This window comes from Littorina saxatilis, linkage group LG9 (genome assembly GCF_037325665.1).
Source record: "Littorina saxatilis isolate snail1 linkage group LG9, US_GU_Lsax_2.0, whole genome shotgun sequence".
Lineage (NCBI taxonomy): Eukaryota > Metazoa > Mollusca > Gastropoda > Littorinimorpha > Littorinidae > Littorina > Littorina saxatilis.
This window is the reverse complement of record NC_090253.1, coordinates 27111263-27130091: the sequence shown is the minus strand read 5'-3', so window position 1 is coordinate 27130091 and position 18829 is coordinate 27111263. Positions and strand designations below refer to the sequence as shown.

Genomic DNA, 18829 nt, shown 5'->3' with positions numbered 1-18829 from the left:
TTCGTCCGAGACCGCGCCAGCACCCGAGCTGAACAATGACTCTCGATCTGTGTTAAATGTCATATTTTGGTCAAAAATACCAATAGTGTTTATGTATCGATCGATTGTTGTTATAATTTTTTTTAATTTTTACGATTGAACACACACGATTATACACTCTTTTCTAGTCTCAGCTAGCTACCTACCTAAATTTGAGTTTTTGGCGGACACGTCACTTGGCTCGAAAAGGGGAAATCCAATGTTCAATCGATACATAAAGAGATATTCACACATCCCAGGTGTACTGTGCGATGATCAAGTCAGTGTAGTGGGAACTTTCTATGCTGTCCAACGTTCTTTTCAACAATAGGCTCAATCAGGCACCCTCACTTTATATCATTATGCTGACCAGCTATAGTTCCTCATCTTCCTTTGTGTGTACACGCAAGCATAATTGACCAAGTACTGACACAGGGTTAAGATCCTGTAATCCATGTCAGAGTTTGGTGGATTATAGAAACACAAAAATACCCAGCATGCATCCCCTGAAAACGGAGTATGGCGGGGGGAAAACGTCATACACTTAAAAAATTTAAAAAAACACAAGTGTACGTGGGAGTTGCAGCCCATGAACGCAGGGTGGAGAAGATGGTATTGCGGCCACAGAATCTTGCCACTCCAGGGTTGCTGGTGGTCAGTGCCCTTCGGTCAGCAGGACTCATCCGCTGACCAGTGGCGTTCAGCTGGACCTGGGTCAGCGGGTCAGTCACAGTGGTGCCCTGCCAAACACAGCAAGTGGCTTTGAATGAAGCTGTTAAATTAACTTTCGAAAAAGGTCTGCCATGAGAACGGGTTGCAGCTAACGTTAACTTAAAGTTTGCCTCAACAACAAAAATTCAGCTAACGTTTATTTCACGTTAATGTAACGTTTATTGCTAACCGTTAACCCAAATCTAACCATGCTAATGTTAATCTTACGCTAAAAAATATAAAAAGCCGTGAGCATGCTATCAGGGCACCGGGCAGTTCTGGCAGAAGTCGAGGTAGTCCGAGGGAGGAAAGAAAGGGCAGGGAGTGTACGATTATTAGTCGGCACTTAGAGGTTGCTGGCATCCGTTGCTGACAGGATCGATCTATACCCATGTACTGTAACCTGAGCCCCCTGCCCACCCACCCCTCTCTCTCTCTCTCTCTCTCTCTCTCTCTCTCTCTCTCTCTCTCTCTCTCTCTCTCCCACCTCTCTTTCCCTCTCTCTTTCTCTCCCACTCTCTCTCTCTCTATCTCTTTATTCATTATATTATGTTGGTTATATGCATGCGGATGTGTTAGCGTGTGAATGTAAAGGGCACGTTGTAAGATTAGGCCCTTGGCTTAAAATGTTTACCCTTTATGTCAATAAAATGTTCTAAGTCTAAGTCTCTCTCTCTCCCACCTCTCTCTTTCCCCCTCTCTCTCTCCCACCTCTCCCTCTCTCTTGTTCTCTCTCCCACCTCTCCCCCTCACTCTCTCTCTCACTCTCTCTCTCTCTCTCTCTCTCTCTCTCTCTCTCTCAGAGAGAGGTGGGAGAGAGAGAGTTTGCAGTGCCGTGGAACGATAGAGCATGATTGAAAGCCGATAATGTATGTTAGCACTGTAAACTTGTTTGTCGTTGCACCTATCCATATTAATTCATGCGCTGGATAATTATGTCTTTAGGTTTAAGAGAAAGAGAGTGAGAGCGTGCGTGCGTTCGTGTGAGTATATGTTTAATAGAGAGACTGAAAGAGATAAAAACCGGGTGATTGTCCATAAATACAAACACACGGCATGTATTACTGACCTCCCCACACCCCGTTGAAATGAACCTTGTGTGTTTAATCAATAAAATGTCTTACGTCTCTCTCTCTCCCACCTATCCCTCTCTCTCGTTCTCTCTCTCTCTCTCTCTCTCTCTCTCTCTCTCTCCCACCTCTCTCTCTCTCGTTCTCTCACTCTCTCGTTCTCTCTCTCTCTCCCACCTCTCCCTCTCTCTCGTTCTCTCTCTCTCTCTTTCTCTTCCATCTCTTTCTCTCTCTCTCTCTCTCTCTCTCTCTCTCTCTCTCTCCCACCTCTCTCTCTCTCTCTCCCTCTCTCTCCCTCTCTCAATTTGGTCTATCTCTCTTTTATTTTTGTTTCTGTGTACTGAATCACAGCAATGAGTATATCAAAGACGACGCTTTTGCTTTGTCTCTCTCTCTCTGTCTCCCTCTCTCTGTCTCCCTCTGTCTGTCTGTCTGTCTGTCTGTCTGTCTCTCTCTCTCTCCCCCACCCCTCTCCCCGTTTGTGGCTTCAAGATTCCACTATCTACTGATTGGCTTTTGAGTCAGTCATCAATGTTTCTTTCAAGGTGCTAAAGTGCTATACCGAGAAAGTTGCACAAAGGAAACCCACACAAATACAAAAAGACAGAGATGAACTCAAGTTTCTCTCAGCAGAGGCCAATGTAAAGTTGAGTCCAGCAGGGGTGGGGATGACATAGCAGCCGGTTCGCGGCGTCCTGCTTTGGTCACTACCACCTGGAATTCAGTGTCCATACGTACAAGTGCACGCACGCACGCGTACTCACACACACACACACCGCATACACGGACACACCGCTGACACAAGCACACACATGCACACACACACACCGACTTCTTGTGTTCGTGTGCCAGTGTGGAGGGGGGGGGAGGTATCGGATGTGTGCTGTAACTGTGACAATGCATCGATGAACGTACAGGTGTTACAGTTTATCAAGGATCAAAGTCAAGTCAAAGTCAAACAGTTTATTTACCAAATGCAAAGCACAGGATTTTGTTATGGTGTATGCATAAAACTTCACACTCCTTCCACACGCATATATCATAATAAATATGTACAGATAAAGTGTTCAATTTCACTGGGCCTATTTACGTGTGTATACCAACCAGACAGTACAAAACGGACTGGTTGTTCTTTTAGCACCAATTTGACAGGAGTAATCACAGTTTACATGGATAAAGATAAATAATTCCCTAAAATCATATCTAAAAATATAATCATCAATATAATAAATCCGAGTACATGCTGACACAGTTATTCAAAGGACACAACCCTTATATCTATTAAGATATTTCATTTAAGGATACTCGATCCATTTCAAAACTTTAGCTGACACATATCACAGATCTAACAGATCTAAGAACGATCCACCATTGAGGCCGCAAGGACTGCCTCAGGAAAGAAACTGTTCCTGAAACGAGAAGTCCTGCTCTTCAGAGCGCGGAAGCGCTTGCCTGACGGGAGGGGCTCGAACAGATGGCTGGCTGGGTGAGATGAGTCTGCCACTATACTCTTTGCTAAACGTGAGCTGTACAGTGAGGCGACTGACAGAAGTTCGCAACCCACAATACGAGACGCTTGTCTGACAATGCGCTCCAGCTCTTCCTTGTTCCTAGCACTGGCACCGCCAGGGGCGGACCTAGTGTGGATAAGGGGGGGGGGGGGGGGTGTTCCAAATTGGAGTAGGGGTCCAGCGGCCGCTCAGGCCCCGGTGGGGTCCATGGGCAAAGCCCTGGTGGGGGGTCTGATGCTGAAGGAATTTTATTTTTTTAGGTCAATCGGAGGCCTCTCGTGGAAGATAACAAGGTAAAAAAAACCGGATGGGGGTGGGGGGGGGGGGTCCGGGCACCCAGGAACCCCCCCCCCCCCCCCCTAGGTCCGCCCCTGACCGCTAAACCACACGGTGACTGAAAAACACAGAATGCTTTCTACAGTAGCCCTATAGAACTGCTTTTGGATGGCTTGGTTCAGTCTAAATTTCTTCAGCTGTCTAAGGAAGTGAAGCCTCTGCTGACACTTCTTGATAATGGGCTCTGTGTTTTTGTCCCATGTGAGGTCGCTCGAGATGATTGTGCCTAAAAATCTAAAGGAGTCGACCTGCTCAACACTTACACCGTTGATCTCTAAAGGGGTGAGTGCGAGTTTGTTCTTTCTAAAATCTACAATCATTTCTTTGGTTTTAGAGACATTGAGCTCTAAGTTGTTGTCAGAGCACCAGCCAACCAACTGTTCCACCTCCTCTCTATACACACTTTCATCATCGTTGGAAATCAGCCCCTCAACTGTCGTGTCGGAACCAGCACAGATGGATCTGATGATCATGACACAGTCGTTCGTGAAAAGTGTGAATAAAAGTGGAGAAAGCACACACCGGCCTGGGGTGCCCCTGTGTTCAGCGTGGCTGAGCAAGAGTATGCCCCGAAGTTCACCTTGACTACCTGTGGACGGTCTAAGAGAAAGTCTAAAACCGAATGACAGATGGATGGATGTACGTTCAGGGCTGACAGCTTGTCAAACAGCATGTGGGGGATAATTGTATTAAAAGCACTACTAATATCGAGAAATAAGATTCTAGCGTATGAACGTGGCTTCTCCAAATGACGCAGGATGTGGAACAGACCTAGCGCTACAGCGTCCTCAACCGATCTGTTTGCCCGATAAGCGAACTGGAGAGGGTCACGTGAGGCACCAGTGCATGCCTTTAAGTAGGACAGAACGATCCGCTCAAAAACCTTCATGGCCACTGATGTGAGTGCGACTGGGCGGTAGTCATTAAGCTGGGCGACACGGGGTTTCTTGGGGACAGGGACTATCACCGACGACTTAAAACAGCGGGGGACAGAATGCTTCTCTAAGGACTCATTAAAAATGTCTGTGAACACGGGTGCTAACTGATCAGAGCAACACTTAAGAGCAGCAGTCGAAACACCATCCGGACCCGAGGCCGCTTTCCTGACGTTTTGTTGTTTACCTCCGCCTCCTGGACAGTGAAAGGTGGGATCAGAAGTGATGCCTAGTAGTTGTACATGATGTGACCCATTATGGTTATCATCATCGTACTCGCCGTCGTCATCATCATTAATGGAAGACAGTTGACATCTTCACCACCTCTAAGCTTATTATTGAAAAGCAGCAACAACAACAACGACAACAACAGCAGTAGTTACTGGGATCATGTCCGGGCAATGAATTTATCAGCCAATGTAGAATGCACACAGGCTCATATGAGGCGAAGTAACTTAAAACTGATGCTTCATTGGGGTTGTGCACTATATTTTTTAAATCACGAATCATCATCATCAACAACAACAACAACAACAACAAACAAAACAACAACCGCTGAACTGGCGAGGTTTGACTGAGTATCATGCTATTGGGGTATGGATCAATAAATGAAAATCAGTGCGATAACACACAATCAGCATTGCTGATACTCTCAGTCCTTTTGATATTGGACAAAGATGTCTGTTCAAACAGTTCGATGAGACAGTCTTATTTTTGTAAACTGACGTGCGTGACTGACATTGAGTCAAATCATCGTTCACATAATATCTATCAGCAAACCGGATACGGAATCATTAGAACTCCGGCAGAGTGTAGACGTTATTGAAATGTTCACATGGGAATTTCCAGTAGAAAAACTTCCCCACTCCCCTTAGTCTACTCAGCGTTATTAAGTTTTGTTTCTCAAAAAGACGGACACTAGTCTTTCTCTACCAGTTTGGGTAATTAGTCAATAACGAAAAACCGAAACCAACCGGAAGTTGCGCAAATTTTAGCATTTCCGCCTACAATGATAGACTCTTTTTCTTTGATGTAGTCTGCGTCTGAAACAGTGTTTGTCCGTTTAGACAGTGTTTGTCCGTTTAGAACACTCTGGTCAAGACAGAACTCGAGACAAGATGTCGCGCTACAATTCTAAGAGCTCTAATCCCTTTGGGGAGGAGGAGGAAGATGACTTTGTACAGGTTCCTTCACACGGCCAAACTGGAAGCCCTTTTGACGACAAACGTCAACAACTCTCTCGAATGGTGAACGAATCTGAGGACAGACAGTTGGAGAGCACACAGCGGGCCATTGCCAGTCTGTATGAGTCTGAGGCAATGGGAAATGTGACGGCAGAGGTAAGATTTCGTTAAGGCAAAAGCTATACGCACTCAGACTCAGAGTGTATACAGGATCGATGAGTCTGTATACCTCCGGCAATGAAAAGCTCTGTTACAAATCTGTAGCCAATGAAATGCCCCTAAAAAGTCGTTAGGAAAAATCAGTCTGACGTATGGACTTCCCCTATCTCTTTTTCGGAGTGTCGAAGGTTGGCAAATACCGAATGTACATTCACATAGTATACAACCGTTTCTAGGTCGATATACACACTCCAAGTGTGTTCCAAACTTCGACAATAAACTGCCATGAAGCATCAGTTTCGTGTGTGTGTTTGTTTTTGTCTGTGTTTGTTCCCAGCATACTTTGATACCATGAATCGAAAGTAAAGCGTACCTTTGCAAAATGGCGTCGAATGACGCTCCGAGTGGTGGTGCGGTTCAGTGTCGAAAATGTGAAAATGTAATCTACGTCACAGCAAAGGCCGTGCAGCATCAGATTGTTTTTGTTTCTTTGTACTCTTATAATCAAGTGCTCTGCGTTCCTATCGCAAAGTGGTGTTGAATGGCAAATTCGCTTCGCGACCGGAAGTTAAAGCCGGAGCGTATACAGTGGTCAGGTCTTGTATACACTCCGAGTGCGTTTCGTTAAACCCTGTGTCCGTAGATTTTATCGAACTCCCAGTTCCCGTTCCAATGGTGCTGCCGTAGTTTGACAGAGAAAGTCTCAAGAATGAGACATGTGAATCGGCTATCTCGCGAGAGCTGTGAAGGCCAATGTTCAAAGTTCTCACGACTTTCGAAGCATAACAAAGAGCACATCTCACGTATATCTCGCGAGAGCTGACCAGATACCGAAAAGGCCTGTTGCAAATCCATGATTTCACTGTCGACTTCATGAGATTAGCAGTCTAGATAGTAATTAACATACAATACCAGCATGAACATTAACTTAGAAGCAGATGCATAACTCTTCGGTTAATAACTCTTCGGTTAATATTTTCCATCATGTATATTCCAGGAGCTCCTACGACAAAGAGAGGTGATTCAGAACATCGAAAAGAAGACAGACGACATCAACACCACCCTGACCACATCACAGAAACACATCAACAACATCAAAAGCGTCTTTGGCGGCATCAAGAACTGGTGGGGCGGAAAAAAAGACGCAGCCCCTGGTCCTGCTGAGCAGAAACCCAGCTCTCTGGACTCTATAGTGAAAAGGAACCAAGATGTTGCCGGCACTAGTGGCAGTGGGACCTCTGGCCGCGGCTGGGGCGAGGAGAAGAGTCCAGGGTGGGGGGAGAGCGGAAGTGATGGTGACCTTGACAGTCGGTTTTTGGCCCGGTCACCGCAGTACGGTGCTGGCAGCGGTGCCAGTGGTGGTGGGCGGTCGGCAGGCCTGCAGTACGTGCAACCTATCACCAGGAGCGCCAGGGAGGAGGATCTGGATAAAAACCTGGGTCAGTCTGCTTTGTGTTTTTAACGGCACAGTAAGGATAAGGATAAGATTTTTATATAGTCCTGTGAGGTTTCCTCTCTTGGAAATTCGGATGGCTGTCTCGCTAGGAAAAGTGAGCTGCCATGCTCTGATGCAGTACGGCGCTACCCTTTTTTTTTCTCCTGTATTCGTGTTTCTAAGCCCTGAGACTTTTGCTGTGAACAATGGGTTTTGAAGCCAGCGCCGCAACCACCTGAGCTATTTCCCTGCCCCCAATCCTTACTGTGTTAACAATTTGAATCTTGAATCATCATCTGACTCAGATTTTGCCAGGATTTCACATTGCATAACACTTATTAACAGTAAGATTATCCCTCCACTCAACACTTGCCGAAGAATCAACAACCTATCTGCTTTCTGTGCAGGGTTTGGGTGTTTTGAAAAAATTAATTTTGTAACTAATTAATACAAGTGTCAATCTGCAAAATTTACTCACAGCACACTCAACATTCCTACTCTTCAGTCTTCGCTTGAAACAGCCAAGGGCAAGGAGTTGATTGTTGGTGTGTGTCCAAGTGGAGGGAGTGTCTTATCCCATACATAAAAGCCTGGACACGTCTGAGGTTGGGACTGGAATTTGTTTTCAGGAGAAAGAGTGCGCCTTTAATTTTTTGTAAACTTTGATTATTTTGGATGTAAACCTTCAAACCTATGACACATTTTATAACATTTTCCGGAAGATTGCTTATCATCTCAACTAATATCTGTAACAATGCGAAATTTTTACAGGACATACGTCTCATATGTAGACTTCAGATCCTGAAAGTTTCAAAGCAATCCATTCAGTGCATTGCTGAAATACAGCGCTTTTTGTCATGTTACCCCTCAAAATGGACGCAAGCAAACTCTCGTTTTCTACTGTCTTGTACATGTACAAGTTGCCACGCTGCGCCTATTCTGAATTGATGTAGATTTTTTAATTGGTACGTGATGTTATTGTCAGGTCGATTTTGGGGGTGCCCTTACTTCGGCGGCAGTCACATGATACTTATAACAGAAATCTTGTAACCGAAAAGTGTGCCAGGTAGCCAAGTGTGGGCCTTCAATGGCATATAAAGTTTGAAGAAAATGACACGGGAATAAATGTTTTAGTTGGGGTACGAAAATGGGCGCAATAATATTTTTTGCTCAGTTAAGAACTGCTGAGGCTGGCTGCGGAGAGTAATCAGCTCAGCGGTCCTACCTAATTTCATTTGCTTACTTTCGTTAATACACTAAATTAACACTGTCATGAAAAGAGTGTTAAAAGTTTGTCGTTGTTCCAGGCGTGATGAGCGATGGTCTTGGGCGGCTGAAGATGCTCGCGCAAGGACTGGGAGATGAGATCGAGCAACAAAATGAAATGTTGGATAGGGTCGACCCCAAGGTCAACCGAGCCAACGACCTGCTGGAGATCCAGAACCACCAGATGAACCGAATCCTCAAACGATGACACCGCCAGTGAGAATGTTTGAACCAAGAATCTTGCACAGCTGGTTGATATCTTCAGCATGTGAAAGCGTCAGTTGGTGGTATTAATACTCTGAAAAAACGTTTGTAATCTGAAGTTGATGAAAGCAGTTGACAGTATAAGTTGCTCTGCAAGCTGGAACAGTGGGTGGTCAGAATCTACAGTCAGTGACATTGTTTGTTTTGTGTACTAAAAATGAGAATTACATTTGAACTTTGAAGCTGAGCAAAGAACAGACGGATACCCAACATTGCGAAAGCGTTTGGCGTTGTGCAATTTCGCAGTTGCCACACTTGAGTCAGCTGATACAAAAGTCAAAACGATTTATAATGATGATGAACAAAACATGTTAACCTTTGTTCCAGCGCAGACAGTGGGATTTTTTCTGGAACAACATGTTGGAAAGTAGACCATGATTGGAGTTGAAACATCCACAGCTGTTACTAAGGCCTAAAAAAAAAAATAGGTGTGGTTACGGTAACCCGACCTACCCTAATTTTAGGGGCCGATCCTATAACTTTTTATTACATTTGTCAAAAAAAAAAAAAAAAAAAAAAAAAAAACGAGTGCAAAAAACGCAATGAAAGCGAAAGCGCCCGAGTCGCACACTTATTTCCCTGTCAAGTAGGTTTAATTTGTACACATTAGAAAAAAAAGTTAAAAAAAGAAAAAAAGTGATTGCCTACCTACCTACCCTATTTTTTTTGGCTATGTTACCGTAACCACACCTATTTTTTTTTTTGGCCTAAAAGAGCGTTCAACAGTTAGATGTGTCCAGGAATCCTCAATGAGTCAATCACAAAGGATTTTGACAAAATCTAATTGGAGACACAACATTAATTTGTTGGTGCTCAGCTGCTGTGTTTGCTTTGATACAAAAAGTGTTTCAGGTCTTTGATTACAATTAGGCATGGAAACAGAAATTTCTCGTTGTAAAAAGGGGGAGAAACTGTGATGACAGAATAAGATCTGATGTTTTATTTGCATGTATGTGCATTAGGCAAGGGAAGTCACCCCTGGTTGCGTGGAAAAAAATTGGTGTTATGGTTACTCTTTCCCTTATATACTTTTTAAAATGTGGCTGGGATGTCAAGGCTTATCAGTATTTACCTTAATTTGTATTGTTATTCTGGTACTGGATTTATCATAAAACATTCCACCAACTGTTTTGTGTGGTAAACATTAAATACTTGACAGGACATTCTTTTATACTCTTGGTATATTTTGTCTTCTTTTGTTTCTGTTTAAAAATAAAAAGGTGGTTGGACATAAATAACCAAAGGCTGTTTACTTTTACTTCGTTTTAGCCAGATGTAGTATTTCTTTTTTGGAAAGTAGGTACAGAAATCATTGTAACTGGAAATGAAAAGAATGAATGGTAATCATTCAGTTAACTCATTGTCTCGCAGGTACGGATATATCCGTACCCACTTATTGGTATCTGACCTGGTACGGATATATCCGCTCAGACTGTTAGCTTCAGTCGCTTCCTGTAGAGGTCCATCGAACGCCTGCATTCCAGCGTGTTGATACACAGTTTCTACACAGTTACTACAAGTATTGGCGTTAACCGGTAATTACCGGTATTTTACCGGTTGAAATGAGAAAATACCGGAACAAAATTGGCTACAGGTATGACCTACCGGTTGATTTTTTTTTACAAATACCATTTTTTGTCGCTGTTTAAACAACAAAACCAGTACTCTTGAGTTGGACTTTTACTGGTTCCAAAGACCAGCCTCCCGTATTTTTCTGGACTGTTTGCATCATAAAAGTTTGCATACTGGTTTGAAAAATTACTAGCGCCATCACTGTACTACAATTCTGAGTGACCTGCTGCAGCACAGCTGGTCTCGGCTAAAAAAAACCTTGGTTTACATAGGTGGGGTAGAAAGTGTTAATCATATGCGCATGATAAAGTGCTGGTAACGGAGCTCCATACCCAAGTACCAGTGGCCTTTTTTTTTATTATTTTTTTTTTTTAATAAATGTTTGTGTAGTGATGAGAGAAATAGGCAAAAGGTTTTTGTTTCAGGTGGGAATTTTTTTTTTTTTAAAGGTTTAAAAGTTCTGAAGCCTTCATCAACGTTCATCGAATTTATGAAGCTTGGATGTCATACCTGTATGGGGTTTTTCTTTCGATGTAGAGAGAAATTTGCGTATGTATGTGAACGAGTTATTAATATGAAAGAATGGTACAAATCAAAAACTGAGATTGGAAGACAACGAGGTTGGCAGTTTGACTCCGAGTGTTTTTGAGTGAATACTGTACTGCAGGTTGAAAACCACCGAACCCCAACAAAAGTTAGTATTGTAATAATAATAATAATAATGGACATTTGCTATAGCGCATAATCATATATATGCTCAATGCGCTTTACATATTAATTTCTGCATATGTTATCAAGTATTAGGTTGTCATCCAGTGATAAAAAAAGGGGGCGCAAAACCTCACTGATTACAATACGGCATGTAATTATATTTATTGATCCTTTGCGTGAAAAAAATGGCGTTTTTTTTAAATAATCCTTAAAAAACGCTTCTTTGCTTTTGTTATGTGTTCTTTTCCCTCATGAATCCCGAAATTTGTTTGATTTGTCGAAAAGGAAATTTTCTAAAATAGTTTGTGAAAGCAGCCTCTTTTTGAGGGACGGAACCGGTGGAAAGACCAAGACCAGCCAAGTCGATGTGCGCATGTACGAATACTTTTTCGGTTATGGCCTTCTAAAAATGCCGCCGAAAACAACAAACAAATAGATCAAAAACCAGAATTTTCACTGGCAAGCCGGGCGAGTTGCCATGCGGTTTCCACTGGGTGGCCGAGTGGTAACGCACATGCACTCGGAAGCGAGAGGTTGCGAGTTCGACCCTGGGTCAGGGCGTTAGCAATTTTCTCCCCCCTTTCCTAACCTAGGTGGTGGGTTCAAGTGCTAGTCTTTCGGATGAGACGAAAAACCGAGGTCCCTTCGTGTACACTACATTGGGGTGTGCACGTTAAAGATCCCACGATTGACAAAAGGGTCTTTCCTGGCAAAATTGTATAGGCATAGATAAAAATGTCCACCAAAATACCCGTGTGACTTGGAATAATAGGCCGTGAAAAGTAGGATATGCGCCGAAATGGCTGCGATCTGCTGGCCGATGTGAATGCGTGATGTATTGTGTACAAAAAAATTCCATCTCACACGGCATAAATAAATCCCTGCGCCTTGAATATGTGCGCGATATAAATTGCATAAAATAAAAATAAAAATAAATAAATCCCTGCGCTTAGAACTGTACCCACGGAATACGCGCGATATAAGCTTCATATTGATTGATTGATTGATTGATTCCACTAGCCTGGCGGATTTTTTACTAGCCGGTGGCGACTCGGGGGACGATTTGGCCATCCCTGTACACATGTCACGTTTATAATCCTTACAGTACCAAGGGTTTGTATGGTTGATTGCATATGAATGTGTTGCAATTGTTGCTCTGCGTAGAAATCCTCTAGTCCCTTTAACGAAACCAAGCATGGCATGTATTGTGTAATTGTGAAGTATATTCATGCATTTTATTGTGTTTATGTGAATAATATTTTTAAAAACTGTACTTTGAATTTACTTTTGGTTATAGAAGACCTATAAACACCAAATTAGTCCAACAATTTAGAATGATCCTCCTGTCTTCAGGTGTCTTGAGAACTGGTTGACTTTCTTATGATTCGTTAAGTTATCACAGGATTCTAAACCTATTACTGTAAAATGGTCATTATATGAGGATGCGCTAAACTAGAAATTGGTTGCAAGATTAGAGAATTGACCATTTTTGACTCACATGCGAAGCAAAAGTGAGTCTATGTACTCACCCGAGTCGTCCGTCCGTCCGTCCGTCCGTCCGGAAAACTTTAACGTTGGATATTTCTTGGACACTATTCAGTCTATCAGTATCAAATTTGGCAAGATGGTGTATGATGACAAGGCCCCAAAAAACATACATAGCATCTTGACCTTGCTTCAAGGTCAAGGTCGCAGGGGCCATAAATGTTGCCTAAAAAACAGCTATTTTTCACATTTTTCCCATTTTCTCTGAAGTTTTTGAGATTGAATACCTCACCTATATATGATATATAGGGCAAAGTAAACCCCATCTTTTGATACCAGTTTGGTTTACCTTGCTTCAAGGTCAAGGTCACAGGAGCTCTTCAAAGTTGGATTGTATACATATTTTGAAGTGACCTTGACCCTGAACTATGGAAGATAACTGTTTCAAACTTAAACATTATGTGGGGCACATGTTATGCTTTCATCATGAGACACATTTGGTCACATATGATCAAGGTCAAGGTCACTTTGACCCTTATGAAATGTGACCAAAATAAGGTAGTGAACCACTAAAAGTGACCATATCTCATGGTAGAAAGAGCCAATAAGCACCATTGTACTTCCTATGTCTTGTTTTTAATGAACATGACTAAAAACTATATTTGTGAGGCTATCTGAAAAGAAAAAGATAAAAGAAAAAGGATTTAGTCGCTGCATATTACTTGCACGGTTCAGGATGGGTTTCAAATTAAATATACGCAAATGCTAACAAAAGCTACAAATGTTTTTCAAATTAGTGTGTACCTTAGGTCCCAGGAACGATCTGTGTATGCATGTCTTTTCTGTGTTTATGTGTTGTGAATGAATTTACAATATTCTGTGATTATGTTTTCTATTGAAGACTATTGGGGCCTGGTAGTTGAGTTGGTAGAACACTGGACTTATGATCCTTGTGTCATGGGCACGAATCCAGGCCTGGACAGACACCGGGCCAACTTTTTGTGCAGACAAAAGACATTCATTATCCTGTCATAAACGCAGGTGACTGATTACCCCTAAACACACACACACACCTTGGTAGCGTAACTATTTTTGCTGTTAGCTTTTCACGTGGGGGGAGCGACGCGAATTTCACAGCAATAGGATAATAAAGAAATGGAAATGAAAGAAATAGCATACTGTACATACGCTAACGTGATCCTCTGTGCATTGTGCAGAAGCTGTTTTGTGGGAGATAAAGTGTTGAAAGGTTCCTGGGTGTGTTGCATTTAAGTGGAGGTGTAAAGCTTCAAAGATCTTTGCACATTATATTTAATACGCCGTCTGAATCATTGTTTCGTTTGTAATCCCACCACTTGGAAGTCTGATTCTTGTGCTCTTGTTTGGTTGCTGTTAATTAATGATACATGTACTATTTATGTACCGTGGATTTTAGATTACACAGTAATTGTGAGAACAATGAAAATGAAAAGAATGTTATTTATGTGACTCATTTTGTTATGCACTCTCTCTCTCTCTCTCTCTCTCTCTCTCTCTCTCTCTCTCTCTCTCTCTCTCTCTCTCTCTCTCTCTCTCTCTCTCTCTCTCTCACACACATACACATGCGCACCAACATACAAACCACGCATCTTGCTTGACCCCCCTCTCTCTCTCTCTCTCTTTCTATCTCTCTCTCTCTCTCTTTCTGTATGTGTGTGTGTGCTTGATATACCTTATCCAATCCAACACCTTTTGTTAGATTCTCTGAGCTTTAAGTTGTTGTTTTATGGACCCCCTCTACCCTCAGAAGCACTTGCAGACCACATAGGGGAGACCGGGGCTAGTCCGCCCCCGGGGCACATCCGTCTTTGTCTGTTTATTCTTACGTTTGCCACCTTTTAGTCTTTCACACCATGTGAGAATGGTGTCCCTACTTCCCGCCATATCCTGCAGAAGTTCAGAGGTTGCGCGCCCATATATCGTGAGTACAGATCACAAAAAGTGTTTTTCTTCATTTTTGTAACATGAATGCATAGCAGTTGACTTAGGTTTTGATGCATTACCTCTGAGAACAAATACTTAGTCTTGGTGTCAAGTGAAAGTGCGTTAATTAAGGTCGAGTTCTGACGAAAGTTTTGCTTCTTCCTTCCCATGTTGTGCTCGCTATCTGGCACTAGAGTTGCCTGCCCGTGCGGGGGCAAGTCCGCCTATTTGTCATGGGGCAAGTCCGCCATGAAGAATGTGCAGGTGTGGGAAACAGTCCAGTTTACATCTGCCATAACTGTGACTCTGATGGTGACTCCATCTATTCTCGATGGTAAAGATTGCAGATTCATGTCTAAAAAAGACTGACGCCGATTTGTGTTACATTCTTTCGACATTCTTTTGTATTTTGTCATTGGCATTTTTGAACCTAAATATTGAAGGGAATTAAAAAAAGCTTTCCCACTGATCGGGTGCTTGTTTGACTGACTGTGTGTGCTTGCGTGCGTGTGTGTATAAAGCTTGCCCACTACTAGTCTTGTACCTACTATGGGATGAGAGCGGCGGACTTGCCCCACCCTGTAGGCGGACTTACCCCGACTTGGGGCAAGTTCGCCTACGTTAGGGTAGGTCTACTTAAAGTAGTATGTACAACAAATGTTCATGCGCAAATAAAAACTGCACATTGATATCAGCCACACATTTGTCTTGATGTAAAATAAAAAATCAGTCTTCTAGTTCATCAAACTCACCAGTTATGCTACCGAAAGCATAAAAGTAGGCGGACTAGCCCCGGTCTCCCCTACCACAGATACAAACAGGGAATAGCCTATTGCAACACATGTAGTCACCAGTTTCAAAAGCGTGGCTAAAAGGAAGTTATCCAACATACGTGAGAGGCCCTTCATGAGATAACACAATATCGTTCAAACCACACGTGTGTATATCATGTAAATGAGGTCCTGTCAAACGTGTCTGGCAGGAACCTGCTTTTCCACTGCTTATGATGCCAAAGTCACCGAGACAAACGTCATTTTGGAAACATTTTTGCGCCTGCTGTTTTCGATTGAAGAGTTTTTAGAACCAACACGTCACGCTATACTTTTTAGAGTGACGTGTCTTTGCTTTTACGTCAAAGATTGCATGAGGCTTTGGAAGAGATCGAGGTTCGTCAAGGAGCGTCTTTTATTTGGACGCCTCGAATGCGAGACGTTTCGAGTAAAATACACCTAAGTACAGTATTTAGGATTAACAGAATACTACATGGCTTGCTGTGTCGTACCAGATTTACACTTGTTGCTTTTTCAAATATTGAAAAGCTCGCTTTCGCTCGCAGTTCAATATTTAAAAAAACAAACTCGTGTAAATCTGGTAGGACACAGCAAGCCGTGTAGTATTCTCTATATCTGAATTACTCATTACAATGAGAAACAATATCTTAAACCCCCTCTGGTGTAAAAGAAAGGTGACAGAAAAAAAACAAGAAAAGAAGCAATATTTCATATCAGACAAGAGGCGAAGCCTTCAAGGCTCCCGTAAGAAATCGACAAACGGTAACACAAACTCATTCACTCCGTCACACATACACACACACAGTAAGCATAGGTGACACGGTGCAAGAGTGGGAGACACTAGATCTAAATCTGTCTGTCTGTAGCCTACTTACGGGGACACGACTGCCAGATCGACACTGCGCTTTCGACAGCGCTTCCTCGCGCACACATTGGAAACACGCTGTGCAGATCAACCTGTAGGAAATATCCTTTGGTATCTTCTTTATCTATTTTTCTGGGGCTACGAAACCGAACAATGTGAAATCGTCTTCCCCGAATCGGCGAACCACAAATCCTTCACGCGATCTGACTTAACCTTGACCCCTGACCTGGTCTACATACCACACACGACACAAACCAGTCACCTGTTTTACCCCCCCCCCCCCCCCCCCCAAAAAAAAAAAAAAACCCCACCACCCGTTTTCTTTGGATACACAATTAACTACATACGTGCCGACGAAATGTTGATCATTGCTTCAATACTTTGAAGCTGTTACTTGGATAATAACCAGGTAAAATTAGTATTTCGGTGTTAGCATCGCATAGGCTACACTTACGTGAGCCAATACGTGAGCCAAAAAGCAGTAACAACGTCAATTTATTTTGGTTTGTTTGTTTGTTTATTTCGTTTTTGCCCATGGCATGATCAAGTGTCTGGTTTTAATTTCAAACACGAAAGCTCAAATGTCTTCTTAATTGTTTCTCTGTTGTGTGTTGTTTTTCTCGAAAATCAACCTTCACAGAAGTGAGTAGGGGGTCAACATGGGGGGGGGGGGGGGGGGGTTCAACTGTGCGTCTTATTTGTTATGCATGAGTACAGGAGGACGTAACTGACCCGTAAGGGACGACCGGGAAATCTCTGGATCAAGAACGATGGGGGGTGAAATGTAGAACGTCACTAGGAGAGGGGAAGGGGTATTACTATTAGTGATGGAGATTGAGGTGGGGTGGGAGAAAGGGGCGGGGAGGGGGGGGGGGGGGTAAAATGCGACCTTACCTGTGAACTTACCAAAAATAGCTCATGGGTGAGTCCTCTTGCTACGAGAGACGAACAAACTCACAGCTCGGAAGGTACAGCTGAATTGGTGGTTGTTGTGGTGCTTTTACATGTGTGTGTTGTTATATTTAGTCAAGTTTTGACTAAATATTTTAACATCGAGGGGGAATCGAAACGAGGGTCGTGGTGTATGTGCGTGTGTGCGTGTGTGTGTGTGTGTGTAGAGCAATTCAGACTAAACTACTGGACCGATCTTTATGAAATTTGACATGAGAGTTCCTGGGTATGAAATCCCCGAACGTTTTTTTCATTTTTTTGATAAATGTCTTTGATGACGTCATATCCGGCTTTTCGTGAAAGTTGAGGCGGCACTGTCACGCCCTCATTTTTCAACCAAATTGGTTCAAATTTTGGTCAAGTAATCTTCGACGAAGCCCGGACTTCGGTATTGCATTTCAGCTTGGTGGCTTAAAAATTAATTAATGACTTTGGTCATTAAAAATCTGAAAATTGTAAAAAAAAATAATAATTTATAAAACGATCCAAATTTACGTTTATCTTATTCTCCATCATTTGCTGATTCCAAAAACATATAAATATGTTATATTCGGATTCAAAACAAGCTCTGAAAATTAAATATATAAAAATTATTATCAAAATTAAATTGTCCAAATCAATTTAAAAACACTTTCATCTTATTCCTTGTCGGTTCCTGATTCCAAAAACATATAGATATGATATGTTTGGATTAAAAACACGCTCAGAAAGTTAAAACAAAGAGAGGTACAGAAAAACGTGCTATCCTTCTTAGTGCAACTACTACCCCGCTCTTCTTGTCAATTTCACTGCCTTTGCCATGAGCGGTGGACTGACGATGCTACGAGTATACGGTCTTGCTGAAAAATGGCATTGCGTTCAGTTTCATTCTGTGAGTTCGACAGCTACTTGACTAAATATTGTATTTTCGCCTTACGCGACTTGTTGTACTTTGTTATCATGGAGACATACTGATGTAGATTGCATTGTACTATTGGTGTGGCCTCCCGGCCTTCGGGCTGGGAGCTGGGTTGGTGAGGAGAAGAGAAGAATAGAAAATAAAGAGAAATGTGAATCGACAGACATGGTTTTCCAGAGTTTCATGTTGCATCAAGTGATTCGTCGGTCTGTGCCAGTGAACTCTTGTCTATCATTCTCTACATGTGAGTGAAAGTCCATTACGAGAGCAAGTGATGTTCGTTCAGTGCAAGACACTAAAGAGGCACCCACATGGTGTACTCCTGAACTTCGGGGTTTACTTCTACTAGGTGACTACATTCACCCAACTACTACATCAAGAGTCAACAACCAATATTATCCACATCCTTCCACCCCATCACATATATAAATAAACAAATCACAAACACGTTTAAAAAACCCATGAAACTTTCGACCTACATAGCTAGTCATTCTGAGAGGCATAGTTTAATTGACACTTAAACAACTTTTTTTTTCTGTTGACCTTATTGTACTCCTCAAGGTTACGAGACATGTTTATATGACTGACTTATAACAGCCCAGCTGATTTCACAGTCGGTTGGTCAATGTAAACATTCACCAGCCAAACATTTGAATTTTAATCGTACCTGAAGTTGTGATCTCCTGACAAAGAAAATAATAAAAC

The 18829-nt window shown here is 42.5% G+C and overlaps 1 protein-coding gene across 1 annotated transcript; it reads left to right on the top strand.

Annotated features, from left to right (window-relative positions):
* Nucleotides 1-5561: 5561 nt before the first annotated feature.
* On the top strand, nucleotides 5562-14136 carry LOC138975755 (synaptosomal-associated protein 29-like). Its single transcript, XM_070348502.1, has 4 exons — nucleotides 5562-5921; nucleotides 6922-7363; nucleotides 8667-11666; nucleotides 12193-14136. The coding sequence occupies exons 1-3, from the start codon at nucleotides 5700-5702 to the stop codon at nucleotides 8831-8833; spliced, it is 831 nt and encodes a 276-aa protein (XP_070204603.1). The 5' UTR covers nucleotides 5562-5699; the 3' UTR covers nucleotides 8834-11666; nucleotides 12193-14136.
* The last annotated feature ends 4693 nt before the right edge of the window (nucleotides 14137-18829 follow it).